Source organism: Convolutriloba macropyga, chromosome 10 (genome assembly GCF_964194025.1).
Source record: "Convolutriloba macropyga chromosome 10, txConMacr16.3, whole genome shotgun sequence".
Classification (NCBI taxonomy): domain Eukaryota; kingdom Metazoa; phylum Xenacoelomorpha; order Acoela; family Convolutidae; genus Convolutriloba; species Convolutriloba macropyga.
The window spans coordinates 1,183,307-1,197,017 of NC_134477.1; the positions used below are offsets into that span (position 1 = coordinate 1,183,307).

At 37.3% G+C, this 13,711-nt stretch overlaps 1 protein-coding gene across 1 annotated transcript; it reads left to right on the top strand.

Annotated features, from left to right (window-relative positions):
- The first annotated feature begins 297 nt into the window (after positions 1–297).
- LOC142347875 (uncharacterized) lies at positions 298–13,219 on the top strand. Its single transcript, XM_075399022.1, has 3 exons — positions 298–821; positions 2,897–3,103; positions 12,484–13,219. Exons 1-3 carry the CDS (start codon positions 756–758, stop codon positions 12,667–12,669), a joined length of 459 nt encoding a protein of 152 aa, XP_075255137.1. The 5' UTR covers positions 298–755; the 3' UTR covers positions 12,670–13,219.
- Positions 13,220–13,711: the final 492 nt, after the last annotated feature.

Here is a 13,711-nt window from a genome sequence, read left to right on the forward strand (position 1 = left end):
TACACACTCTCTATCCTTATATATAATACACACACCACAAAATCATTACGTGTCATAAAGCACAAGAACCTCTGAGCCATAAATTTAAAGTTATTTTTTTTTCAAATGCTTTTGAAAAGTGGTGTTGCTTTTGAAAAGCCACCTTCAGTTTAATCAAACTCAAAAACTAAATTATAAATTAAACACAGTCACTTTCTATCTAAATCATAATACATGGACTCAAACAGCAGAAAGTGTGTTGGTGAAGTGAGCTAATTTGGTGTGTAATTTATTTAAACTGAATACAGTTGATTAGCTCAATTCTTTCATTATTTGCTGCTCAATAAAAAGCACAAACAGCAGTTATGGTTATTGAAAAGTAATTTGTAAATTGTCTTTGTTTTCAATTTGCTGTTTTTTATATTTATATATAAAATGTTCTTTGTAAAATAACTTCTGCAGAGTAGTGAGAGATAAATATCATATATATTTTTGAGATTTTTTCAGACATGAGTGGGTTTTATCAGACAGTACTGACTAGAGAAGTTATCGTTAATGTTTAGTAGACTAGAAGTGTACTGTATAATTCTTATTTTGTAATAATGGTGACTAGTTGATCAAATTGCAATCTTTTTCTCGGGTTAATTTAATTTGGTTAAACCATAGCTGTTATTTTGGAATCGATCATCTCTAGTTACCCAATAGACCCTTTCACTGTCAGTGCGTACTGAGTTGTCGTCTTTTATTCCGTGAGATTGAAGAGTGAGTGATGTGGGATGGCAGACCAGTTATCTCCAGAGCAGATACAAGTTTTCCAGGAGGCATTTGACTTGTTTGACAGGGTAAAGTAGTAACTTAACATAGTCTTATTACCAAAAAGCCACCAGCTGTAATCATTCATGATTTTTTAACACTTGGGTACAAAAATAAAATAAATTTTAAAGTTGGCTACCCGTATATATATTTGCTTTTTATTGATATAGCGTATATTGCTGAGATTAAAAACAAGAAGAATTATATGCCGATTTCGTCATGTTTTCCTGAAAACTGAACTAAATGCAATAGGAGAATTCATTCCCGGACCTAACGCCAAGTCAATTTCAGTACTGGGCAAGTCTAAATCCAAGTCTTATTTCATTACTGATTCAGAACCATGATCATGTCACTTTTTACACTTGGCAGTCTAAATCCAAGTCTGGGCTGAGACTTGGCAAGTCTAATCCAAGTCTGATTTTAGACTTGGCAAGTGTAATCCAAGTCTGATTTTAGACTTGGCAAGTCTAAATCCAAGTCTGATTTTAGACTTGGCAAGTCTAATCCAAGTCTGATTTTAGACTTGGCAAGTCTAATCCAAGTGTGATTTTAGACTTGGCAAGTCTAAATCCAAGTCTGATTTTAGACTTGGCAAGTCTAATCCAAGTCTGATTTTAGACTTGGCAAGTCTAATCCAAGTGTGATTTTAGACTTGGCAAGTCTAATCCAAGTCTGATTTTAGACTTGGCAAGTCTAAATCCAAGTCTGATTTTAGACTTGGCAAGTCTAATCCAAGTCTGATTTTAGACTTGGCAAGTCTAATCCAAGTCTGATTTTAGACTTGGCAAGTCTAAATCCAGGTCTGATTTTAGACTTGGCAAGTCTAATCCAAGTCTGATTTTAGACTTGGCAAGTCTAATCCAAGTGTGATTTTAGACTTGGCAATTGAAAAAAAAACGTCAAAAATAGCCGAAAAAACGTCAAAAATAGCCGAAAAAACGTCCAAAATAGGTCTAAAAAACGTCAAAAATAGCCGAAAAAAACGTCAGAAATGGCCGAAAAAACGTCCAAAATAGGTCTAAAAAACGTCAAAAATAGCCCCATGGCATGCCTGGTATGCTAGGATACACTGATACATTGCTAAACTAACAGAGGGCAGGATTGGCTCTTGTGCCAATCTGTACACCGGCACTGGAACTGTCGTATGCCCATTTTCGTCCTCATTTTGACCCATATTACGTGACAGATTCCCACTATTATCAACCAGGCTTCCACAACTTTGTAAAACTGGGCCCCTTGACAGCATGGGAACCCTCACAGTCTTCTTCATAACTTTTCCTCGATTGGCATATCCAGACATTTCAAGATCTGAAATATATATGTTGATTTTCGGCTAAAATGCGGCTCCAAACGGCTGGAAAACGGCTGAAAACGGCCCAAAACACCTGAAATACCCTCAATAGACCCTCCCGGGGTGCTAATAATCACCCAATAATCAATTTGGTATGCCCCCGGCATCATTTTCTAGCACCCCGGGAAATTGGCCCAAAAGTAATGCCAAAATCGTGGCACGTTGCAAAATTTTTTCGAATTCGAAAATTTCACTCGAAAATTTTTGAAAAGTTGGTTTTGACTTGGGAATCAACTTCCAAGTGTTATCCAAGTCTTGGTTAAGACTTGCCAGACTTGTAAGACTTGTATTTAGACTTGCCCAGTACTGGAAACCTAAATAAGACTTGGATTTAGACTTGCCTAGTACTGATTTAGACTTGTAGTTCGGTCCGGGTTTCCTATTCCACGGTGACATCCCGGGTTGACCACCATAGGTATTTCTTGGCACCCATATACCTGACCATACATATATTTGAAACTGACTGTTGCATATACCAAGAAATAATCAAATGTCATTAAATAAATGTGATTTCATTGACTCAGACATGCATGTCTATCAAACCCTCAGTTTGCCAAGAAAAAAAAACGCAAATCTTGCAAATCTTGACAATCATGGCAAGATGATGCAAATAGCTTTCTGATTGGCCTGTATTGAACCATATATGTTTCTTGGATATGGTTGCCAAGACAACCCGGGACAACCAAGGACAACCCGGGATATTTGAAAGAATGAGTGTGCTAAGGCTCTCTATATGTATTTGTGTTCTGATAGGAGCACTGTGGTAGTATAACGACAGATGAGCTGTCGATAGTGATGAGATCTCTTGATCAGAATCCGACAGACAGTGAATTGAGAGACATGATCAATGAGGTAGATGCAGATGGAAGTGGAACCATTGAGTTTGATGAGTTCCTCACTATGATGGTCAGAAAGATGCAAGACACCAACACTGACGAGGAGCTCAGAGAAGCATTCAAGGTTCAATCACTTTCACTTCCAAATTACATCACAGACATCTTATCGTTCACACAGTTTCAAAATTCAGTTGATCAAATTCTTGGTCAACAAAAAAATCTCAGTTAATCACGCGCAACCAATGAAAGTTACAATAAGATCAAATAATGATTTCACTGCGTATCTTTTTCTTGACATTAGCTTTCAAGTTCAGATCTTCAGTGCTGCTGACCCATAGGGTTTTAGATAAATGATACATACAATCGAATCGTCTACTCTAACTTTCTCTGTTGGGCCAGACAACAATTTCAGAATTAAATGGAATTAAATACACGTCACAGCCTGCTCCACACCTGCTGTTGAATTTCCTGACATTTGGAGAAGTTAAAACGCCGGAAAGTCTGGTCATTGAAATTTGAACGCACGTTAGTCTGGACATGAGGAATTTTGATTTGGAACGCACGAAAGTCTGAGCAAAGTTAGTTTTGAACGCACGAAAATCTGGACGTGGGGATGTCCGAACGCACGCTGAACGCACGAAAATTTCCGAACGCACGAAAGTCTGGACATGGGTACTTTCCATCTGGGACGGTCTAGACATAGGCAAATTTCGTCTGGGACGGCCTAGATATATTGACTTTCGGTCTGACACCTCAACGTGGGATAAACTCCAGAGCAAAACGTTACAATGATAATAGTACAAAAATAATTGAACCCGAAAATTCAAAATTCATGGCTTCACGCGATGGAGGGTCGAGTGATGATGTTTTTCCTGTAGACAGGAGAAGCGCAGCAAAATTTTGCCTAAGATGCCCGTCCTCAAAAAAGTGTCTTACAGCCCACGAAAAGCATCATTGATAACAACTAATTTCGGTTAACTCTATAGCATGGTGCAGACTCTTGAAGATACAACAGATGAAGCTGAGAGAGAGCGTCGAATTAGAAACAACCAGTTGAAGTTGCAATGGGAACTAAATTGTCAACAGATAACAGAAGCGGGAAAACTATGCGGGGAACGTTCATGGAATTTGGGTGACCAAAAATGCGTATCTCTGTTGTACCTGTATTGGTACTGAAGGAAGACGACTATTGACACAAAAATTTCCGCACGATAATATTTACGATTTGACTACCCTCAAACTCTGGGAAATGATGGAGATTGCATTTATCCGCCCAAGAAACATCACATTTGATCGATATGTGTTCTTCTCTCGGAAGCAGAAGAAGGGCGAAATTGTAGAGCAATTCTACAGCATATTGAAAGAATTGGCTGAAAATTGCGACTTTGAAAACCGTGAAGAAGCAATAATCAGGGACATTTTCATCAAGAACATGTTGGATGATGACATTCAGCGGGAGTTTCTACGGGATACAGTTGAACCAGAGAGGGCACTCAGCATTGCAGTCAACATGGAAATGGGTAATCAGAATCAGCAAAGAATTTCATCTAATAACGGAGCAACTGGCAGTACAGTGAACGCAATACAACAATTCAATCGATTTCGCGGCGCGGGTGTACGTGGAAATCAATCAAGCAGAGCAGTCACCAACCGCGCATCTGTTGGACAATGTCGTGGTTGTGGTCAAATCTGGACACCAACACATCGTCAGGTTTGCCCTGCAATGGGTAAGAAATGTAACCACTGTGGTTTGCAAAACCATTTTGCTAAGGTATGTCGTCGAAGACTTAACAATACAAGAAACACTCAACAAACCAATCGCATTAACACTGTAGAGACTGCTGAAACATCTAATCAAAATTCTAGTCAGGAAAATCAGAACGTCAATTATATCAATTATAATGAACAAATCAACTCAGACTATGATTCCTCGGATGATAATTACGTTGCAACAGTCGAAAATATTAGTTCACCAAATTAAGCACTGAAAATTTTGTCATTAACGATTGGAAACACAAACTGTGATGTTCTTCTCGACTCCGGTAGCGGTTGTACCATTTTTAATATGTCACTTGCAAGAGAAATAATGCTCAATTGTGCGCAATCACAATGGTCGGAGAAAAAACCATTGGAATTGAAGTCATTTTCTAACGATATCGTTCAACCTCTCGGCACTTTGAAAACGCCGGTAAAACGTAATGATTGGAGCATTCAAAAAGCAAAAATAACAGTTGTAGCTGATGGGTTTCGACCAATATTAGGACGAGATCTTTTTGATCAGTTAGGCATCACAATTTCTCAGAAGCCTTGTCCGCAAACAGAGGTTAAAAATATAGATCAACCTTGTGCTATAAAGAAATCACTTGCAAAGGAGTTTCCTGATTTGATATCCCGAATTGGAAAATCAAAAAATCATACGGTCAATTCAAAATTCCACAAAAATTATCGAGTAATACATCAAAAAGGACGAAAAGTGCCAAAAACATCTTCAACCGAAAGTGAAATTTGAATTGGAAAAACTATTGAATGAAGGACATATCGAAAAATTAAACAACTGTTCTGATCAATTTTTCATATCTCCGATTGTCATTACGGTAAAAAAGGACAAATCAATGAAAATAGCACTTGATTCAAAAATCCTAAATAAAGCTATTCATAAAAACAAGTATCAAATGCCCAATATAGATTCGCTAATTCAAACAATTTCGCAAACACTGTCAATGGCGCCGCAGGAGACTGCTTATTTTACGGTTCTTGATTTGCAATACGCTTATAGTCAACTTAAGTTACACAGTGATACCGCTCGCCATTGTAACTTTAATATTGTTAGCGGAGATATGATTGGCAACTATCGATTTAAAACTGGATTTTACGGTTTAACGGATATGCCAGCTGAATTCCAAAAAGCTATTGATTGTACCTTTGCCGGTTTGGAAAATAATTTCTGTTTCTTAGATGATTTTTTGATCGTAAGCAGAGGTGGAATCGAAAAACATCTAGATTTGGTACGAAAATGCCTAATAAAACTAGATCAAGAAAACTTACGCATAAATCTTGCAAAATTTCATTTCGCGAAAGAAACGATTGAATGGCTCGGTCATAACATTACACAATCAGTTGTAACTCCACTTTCAAGTAAAACGGATGCAATTGGAAAATTATCGGCACCTACTAATCTTAGAAAACTTCGATCTTTTATGGGTTCAGTACACCATTTAGGAAAATTTATCCCAAATTTGTCACAATTATGTTACCCCCTGCGACCATTGCTTAAGAAAAATTCAAAATTTCTTTGGACGGAAGAGCACGATAAACAGTTTTCTCTAATAAAAGAACAAATTACGGAAACCAATGAAAATAAACATTTCAACCCGGAATTAGAAACACGAATTAAATGCGACGCCTCACGTAAAGGATTGGGATGCGCATTGGAACAACGAACACCTAATGGGTGGCATACAGTAGCATTTGCGTCACGATTTTTGAACTCTGTTGAAGACAGATATAGTATAAACGAACTAGAACTTCTGGGTGTTGTTTGGTCCGTGGAACATTTTAAGTATTTTTTTACGGCAAACCTTCTGCTGTGATAACTGATCATAGAGCACTTCTCTCAATCATGAGAGAAAATAGATCTAACAAATCATATAATAGTAGACTGACACGTTGGGTAGATCGTTTACTACCATTTGATTTCTCAATTGATCACCTTCCTGGCACAAAAATGGGATTAGTGGATTATATCTTTCGCGACCCGCATCAACAAGCTGTTAATATATCTGCATATGACGAGCAATTTATTGTAGCTAAATTGGATGTAATTAAACGCAGTGCGAAACGCTTCTTATCAATTGCCGAAAATTACGTCAATTTCGCAGCGCGAAATCCACCTACAAAATACGTCATAAATAATCCAAATTCCACTAATAACTTATGCAGTGAATTCGCACCGCGAAATCCAGAACATTCTACAAGTACGCAAATTGACAACTCAATTAGCGAATTAACAATCAATAATTTAAATTCCATCCCCAAAATCGAGACAACTAACATTCCTCACTCGCTTTTTGCCTTAAACCGACCCACTGAACAGTCACTCTCTAATTTAAACAATTTCCAACGAATCGCCACGAAATTCAAAAACGTCTAAATGATGTCTCATTCAACTTCCGATGATGAAACGCTGATGACAGTCAAACAATCGACTCCATCGAGAGTACGATTTGCAGAAGAGGGACCTTCAACAGCTCAAGCAGCACCCGTAACTCCAATAACGCCCACAACCGATACAACAGCCGCTTCGCCGTCAGTAGCCGATCTTTACCTGAACTCTTTCAATTTCGCGCTCTCCAAGATCTTCTCCAGCTCCCTAATGGCCAGCCTGACAACCAAGGACGCGATTTTGAAAGAGATTCGCGACTGCATTCTTACGGACAACGAAGATAGATGTAGACAAATATCCCCTCACATCCATTCCTTCTGGAAAGACTTGCATGTAAAGAACGGGTGTGTCTGCATAGATGACAGGATTGCTCTTCCCCATGCGATCAAAGATGCCTATGTAGACGCCATCCACGCAACTCATCCTGGCACATGGGGGATGACTGATATGGCAACACACGCGTGGTGGCCATATATGCACAGGGACATAGCTACGAAAACTGCAAAGTGCAACCCCTGTGTCAAGTTTGATAAAAATTTAAAACCTATTATACCTGCAAATAAATGGGCACCATTAAAGTTATGTAAAAATCCAAATGAAGAAATTCAAATTGATTTTGGAGGACCCATCTATAATGAAAAAAATCAAGAGATTTATTTTCTTGCATGTATTGATCGATTTTCGAAATTCCCAACAGCAGAAGTATTTGATAGAGCTATTGCAGATAAATATTTTAAAATTTCTTCAAGAGTATGTTTTGCTACACAGTATACCCCATGCAATTAGACTGGATCAAGCTCGATGTCAAACGGGGCAACAAATTAAAACATTTTGTAGTCAAAATAACATACAGCTAATCGAGGCGCCAATACACGACCACAGAGCAATTGGTTTGGTTGAAAGATTAATTCAAACAATCAAGAATCGCTTAGCCTGTATTAAAACGGCGGCATAAAATCAATTCAATGTGAAAGCTTCAATAAATTCAATAATTTATCAGCTACGAATATGTCGTCAAAAGACTATTAATATATCACCAATTGAGGCACATTTTGGTAGAAAAGCGAATACGCCATTAAGCAATATAACAACTAAACCAGACCCAAAAAGTTTAACTTACAAAAACATTTTAAACAAATATTTAGATTTGGAGACTGTCAGATGGGACGAGCTCATCACAGACGATAACTGGAACAACGATGAGCGTAGCGACATTGAAATAGAGGTGAACAAGAACAAACTGGGCAAAGAGGTGATGAAACGGCAAAAGGAGGACCCGAATAAGGAATCAAGACTGATTTCTCATCCAGATGTCAGCCAATCTATACCCAGAACGGAAGCATCACTGGAGGTAAAGCTGGCTAAAAAGAGACCTCGCACAAAAAGATCAGAAAAAAGTCTCGATGGCTTATATGACGTCTCAGCACCAGGATCGTCAGTAATTAAAATAAACGAACATACTTCAGTGATTAAAGAACCTGGGAAGAGAGATGTGACAATCAGGAACTTAAATCTAGCAAAGTTTGGGACGAAGGCGGAACGTGACACAGAATTGCAGGTATACGCTAACCGACGTCCAAAATTACCAACGGGCAAAACAACTGAGGAGATGATAAACCATCACGCAAAGGAATCCAGAAATCAGTTAGAAGGAGGGAAACGAATGAAGCATAGGAAAGTGGCAGATGACGTTAGTACAGTGTCGTCAATTCATTCTAATGTTACACGCGCCCTCCGTGTAAGAATGCCAACAAAGCCCAAAAGGCAACTGTCAACAGCGCCGCCAAATCAACCCACCGAATCAAGTAACGATCTCGCGGTGCCTATGTAATTACCTACCACAAGCATTGTCATCGCGGAGCCACCGAGCAGGCCAAAGCGAAAAGCAGCTACAAAAGCATCTGTAGCATCAATTCCAACAAAAAGACAGCGCTCCACAATATCGATCACAGAATCGGATGAATCTGCGACTTCAGTTCAAACTTGCCCTCCCACAACCTCAAGTACTGGAGCAATTGGGAAACAAAAAAGACGACAAAATATCAAGAAACAACAAATTGAGAATAAATCAATAATTTCTGCCATACAAACTGCTGCAGCACAGTCTAATCAAAAGGAATCTATCTTTACAGTCGGCCCATGTTCTCCAACAATCTCATTCCCTACCCAATTCTATGTCTCCCCCAATTACGAAGAACCGGAGTCGTCGATGACAGTTGGCGAAGCGGAGAGATATTACGAAAGTGAGAGTGATTAAAGTATATTTCATTAAAACTGTTGCGTTCAAAACTTTGATTAAACCATTACAGTATTAATTATTTTAACAAGTACATATGACTTTTAATTTTCTGATAAATAAATTGTTACTTATTTTCGCCAAGGGGGAAATGTGGTACAATAGTACATTTTTAGTTTGGGGCTATTGTTTGGTGTAGCTAAATTGGCTCATTTTATGTTTAATTTAATTTAGTTCATTTCATCTACCTTTATTTTGTTCATTCATTTAATTCTAGTTTTGAAGATAGAATCTTTTGTTTTCATACTTGTAAATTTGTTTACATCCTGTGCATGATCTTTTGTCTGTTCACATTGTCTCGTGATTGTAAGTTGCCGCATTTAGAAATGTAATCTTATGAACAAATTGTTAATCAGTTTTGCTAATTTTTATCTAAATTCATTCTCTTCATTTTCGCAATTCAAATTAGTTGACTCTCTCTTTAACTAGAATCCGATTCGCCAAAGTCTTAATTCAGACGTATCAAAAGTTTAGTATCTTTCGCGAAGCGAAATACTCTACAAATAATTGAAAGCGATTTCGCTACGCCAAATCGACCTAAATTCTGTAACTAGAATATTTAATCCACAAGCAACAAACAAAAGCGTTAAATCGCACCGCAAAATCACCACTAATTAGCCGCTGTAGAATAAGCTAATCGGTGCCACGAATCAACTCATTCCTACAGATTGTAAATCTGTACGACAGGAACAATAGGGAATTTAACAATAGGGAAAACAGCATATCTGGATCGGAATAATTCTTAACAAGGAATTTTTTTAGGTTGGTAAGCAAATATTTATAATGGTTTTTCAAACTCAAAAGGTTTTTTCATCTGCATGGCACAACCTTCCAAAGTTTTCAGCTTTCCGTTGCATGAGTTACAACTACGATTTATTCCGAGTTTTCTAAAAAATCTTCTAGGAATCGGTTGCAAACCTGAATTTGCCTCGTGGAAATGTTTGCTGTATGCTCTATTTTATAAGTCAGTTCCATTGGTCTCATCAGTTTGTTTCCAGAAAACACTTCTTCGCCAGTTATCGAATAATGCAAGAATGCTGAAACCAGCTTCCTCCCCAAGAAACAAAATTTTGAATGTGAGCAAGTGTATGTGCAAATGTTTGCGAGTGTGTGTTCGTTTGGGTGTGAGAATATGTGCTTGCGTTTGTTGGTGTGGGAATGTGTGTGTGTGTGTGTGTGTGTGTGTGTGTGTGTGTGTTCGTTGTCATCGACATTTGTTTGTTTGTGTCCTTGTTTTCTTTGATTGTATGTGTGTTGTGGAAGGGAGGATTTATTGCATGTTTGTATATTTGTATGTGTTTCCGTGAGTGTGATTTTTTATTATGAATTATTGTGTATCGTAGGTAACAAAATCAAGTGGCAGTATTTGGCGATATGACGGTTTTTCGTTTTCTCAATCAAAAGTCTTTATATTTTACTTGAAATTCTAAGACTGGTCGAGCAACCCTTTTGTGATGTTGCCAGGGAAGGTTACAACAAACAAACAATAGTTGTGAAAGTCTGCCATTTTTCGCTTTTCCAGTTTCTATCGTAATTTATCTCAAAAGATTTATGCATTCAAAATGCGAAAGATAACTTTGGCAAAGACACAAATTTTTCAGAACAAGAACTTTTTTAATATATTTCCATACTAAAATGATTAGTGCAGATGGTGTCTAACCTTAACCATTTTTTGCTATCATCCTTACAAACAACGTCAATTGATTTTTCAAGGATTTCACAAATAGCAACAACTTTAATATTGCAAGAAAGCAATTTTGTTCTATTTTTTTCTAAACATGTCCTACAGAATTGTCTTATTTAAAAAAAGTATTTTTTGTTGAAAAATTGGTTTTAATTTTTGTGTGGTACAAAAATGCAAAATTGCAGATTCGGTTTTTGTTAACAGAAAAGTCGGTAAACTTTCCTAGTGAACATCGTAAATGCCATTGTTCAGCAAATATATCCATTAAAGCTGCTCACCAGTGCAATACAAATTAATGTAGCACTTCAAGGACCTCTTCTGAAATCAAGTAAGTATGTTCTGCTGAAGCTTGTAGTTTTGAAACTTTAATTTTAGAGTATTTATTTTATTCGAGTAATCATTATAATAATAAATGAAGTTTGTCTGCTAATTGCACAATTTTTACTATTTTTTCTAGATGAGTCGAAAACACAATTACAGAAGTCTTTCTTCATTTTTTCTCAATTCAAAGATTTTTTAAACACTCACATGTCAATCCAAGAAATTCAAATCACGTAGAATCAATCAAAACTTTAAAATACAAGAAATATTCATTTTTTGTGTTCGTTTTAATAAATAAATTGAAACATCTGTGGTCCCAGCTTTCTATGAAATAGGTCTTTGCCCACTCGAACTATCATTTACGGGACTGTACGTAATGGGGCCTATTAGCTGGGGACTATAATGGAACAGAGCCGAACATCTCCATACTGCTATCTTAAATTTTCCTCTAAACTTTTCGAATTACAACTTACCTTTGAACTCATGCCTCTGATAGTAGTTAAACTCTCCGAAAACTCATGAATCCCTGAACCTGGTTGTTGCTGAAACTCTGCCTTTTTTACCTGGTTCGAAGATTTTTTAGGACTTTTTTCCATTTCACGACTATAAACAGAGGTTAAATGATCACTTACATGTCAACCCATAAAATTAATATCACGTAGTATTAATTAAACGTTTAAAAAAGCTAGAACATTTCACTTTTGGTGTTCGTTTTATAGGTAAAATAAAAGTAGGAAATCTGTGGTCCCAGCTTTCCGTACAAAAGCTGTTTCTCATTATAACCCCCCCCCCCCCCCCCCCACCTCCCACCCCCATGAAATTACAGCTCCCTATTTTTTATGTCAGGGGTAGAGCTATACATAAAATGACCAATAAGCTGGACGAGGGGCTACAATAAGAAAGAGCCGATTATCTCCATGCTACTCTCTCAAAAATTCCGTTAATCTTTACTGTTTACATCGTGTCTTTCAACATGTGGCTCTTATGCGACCTGGTAGTTTATTCCATTTTTTGTTTACACTTTTGCTAGTCTGTTTGTAGATCTTTGACAAGAATGGAGATGGGAAGATAACAGTGAGTGAGTTGAGACTGGCTCTGAGTGAGATGGGAGAGTTGGACTCCATGGCGGATGACGAGATAGAGGACATGATGAAGGAGGTGGATCTCAACAAAGACGGAATGGTGGATTACGAGGAGTTCGTCAAAGTCATGCTGCAATCCACCTAGTCCACCTAGAAACAGATAATCATATCATCCAGTCAGTCATCCACCAAAATTTTAATCGGATTCCAATCATTATTCGATTCGCTTTAAATTTGTTGCATTCATTAATTGCCACTGGAGCTACCCTTTACCCCCACCACCCCCCACACACACACTCCCCCTCATCTACTCGACTACTCCTGCTTTACGGATGCCACCCGAAACATGCTTTTTAAAAAGTATTTGAAAAGAAATAACCAAAAGTTTGTCTTTCTTGAAATTCATGATGCTGACTTGTTAATGATTATATGCTAGGCTTTTTTGATAGTCATGACATCTCCGACCACGAACTTTTTGGATGTTTCGCAAAAATTCATACAAAGCAACCCAATTTTTCCCAAATTTTTGTCTGCCTTTTTTGGTTTAATTCTTTTCCTCCTGAATTCAAGTTTGCCTATCCATTCCATTCTTGCCATATTTGCACTGTTTGTTGTCAACCATCTGTCACTCTTAACAGCATTTATTTATAATTTATAGATTGTTAAACAGTTCAATTCACAAATTCCAATGTTTGTTTTCTCTTTTCAGTATAATATTTGATACAGTGACCACAGCGGTGAACATTTGGTGATAAAACCAAAACAGAGTACGTAATTTAGCATACACACTCGATTTTGTCGGTCTTTTTCACGAGCTATATTTTAATATTAGAGTTGTAAGCGTATGTGGAAACAAGTGATACCAGGCTGTATTTGTCCATATTTGTTCTGTATCTGTTCTTCAAATTACCCCTTTTCCATGCCTACATTATCTAATTACTGAAATAAAAGAAAATTTAATTGGTCATTAATTTCCGAAATTTTCCTTCTCAATACTAATTATGGATTAATTGATAATGTTTTGAAAATACACATAGCGCTGTTCACAGCAACTATAAACTCAGTAAAAAACTGTAGTCAGTATCTGTTTCAATTTAGCAACGTGTTATTAGCATAAAGCAACGTATAGCGCGTTATTAGCATAAAGCAACGTATAGCGCGTTATATAAGCGATGAATGTGACAAGT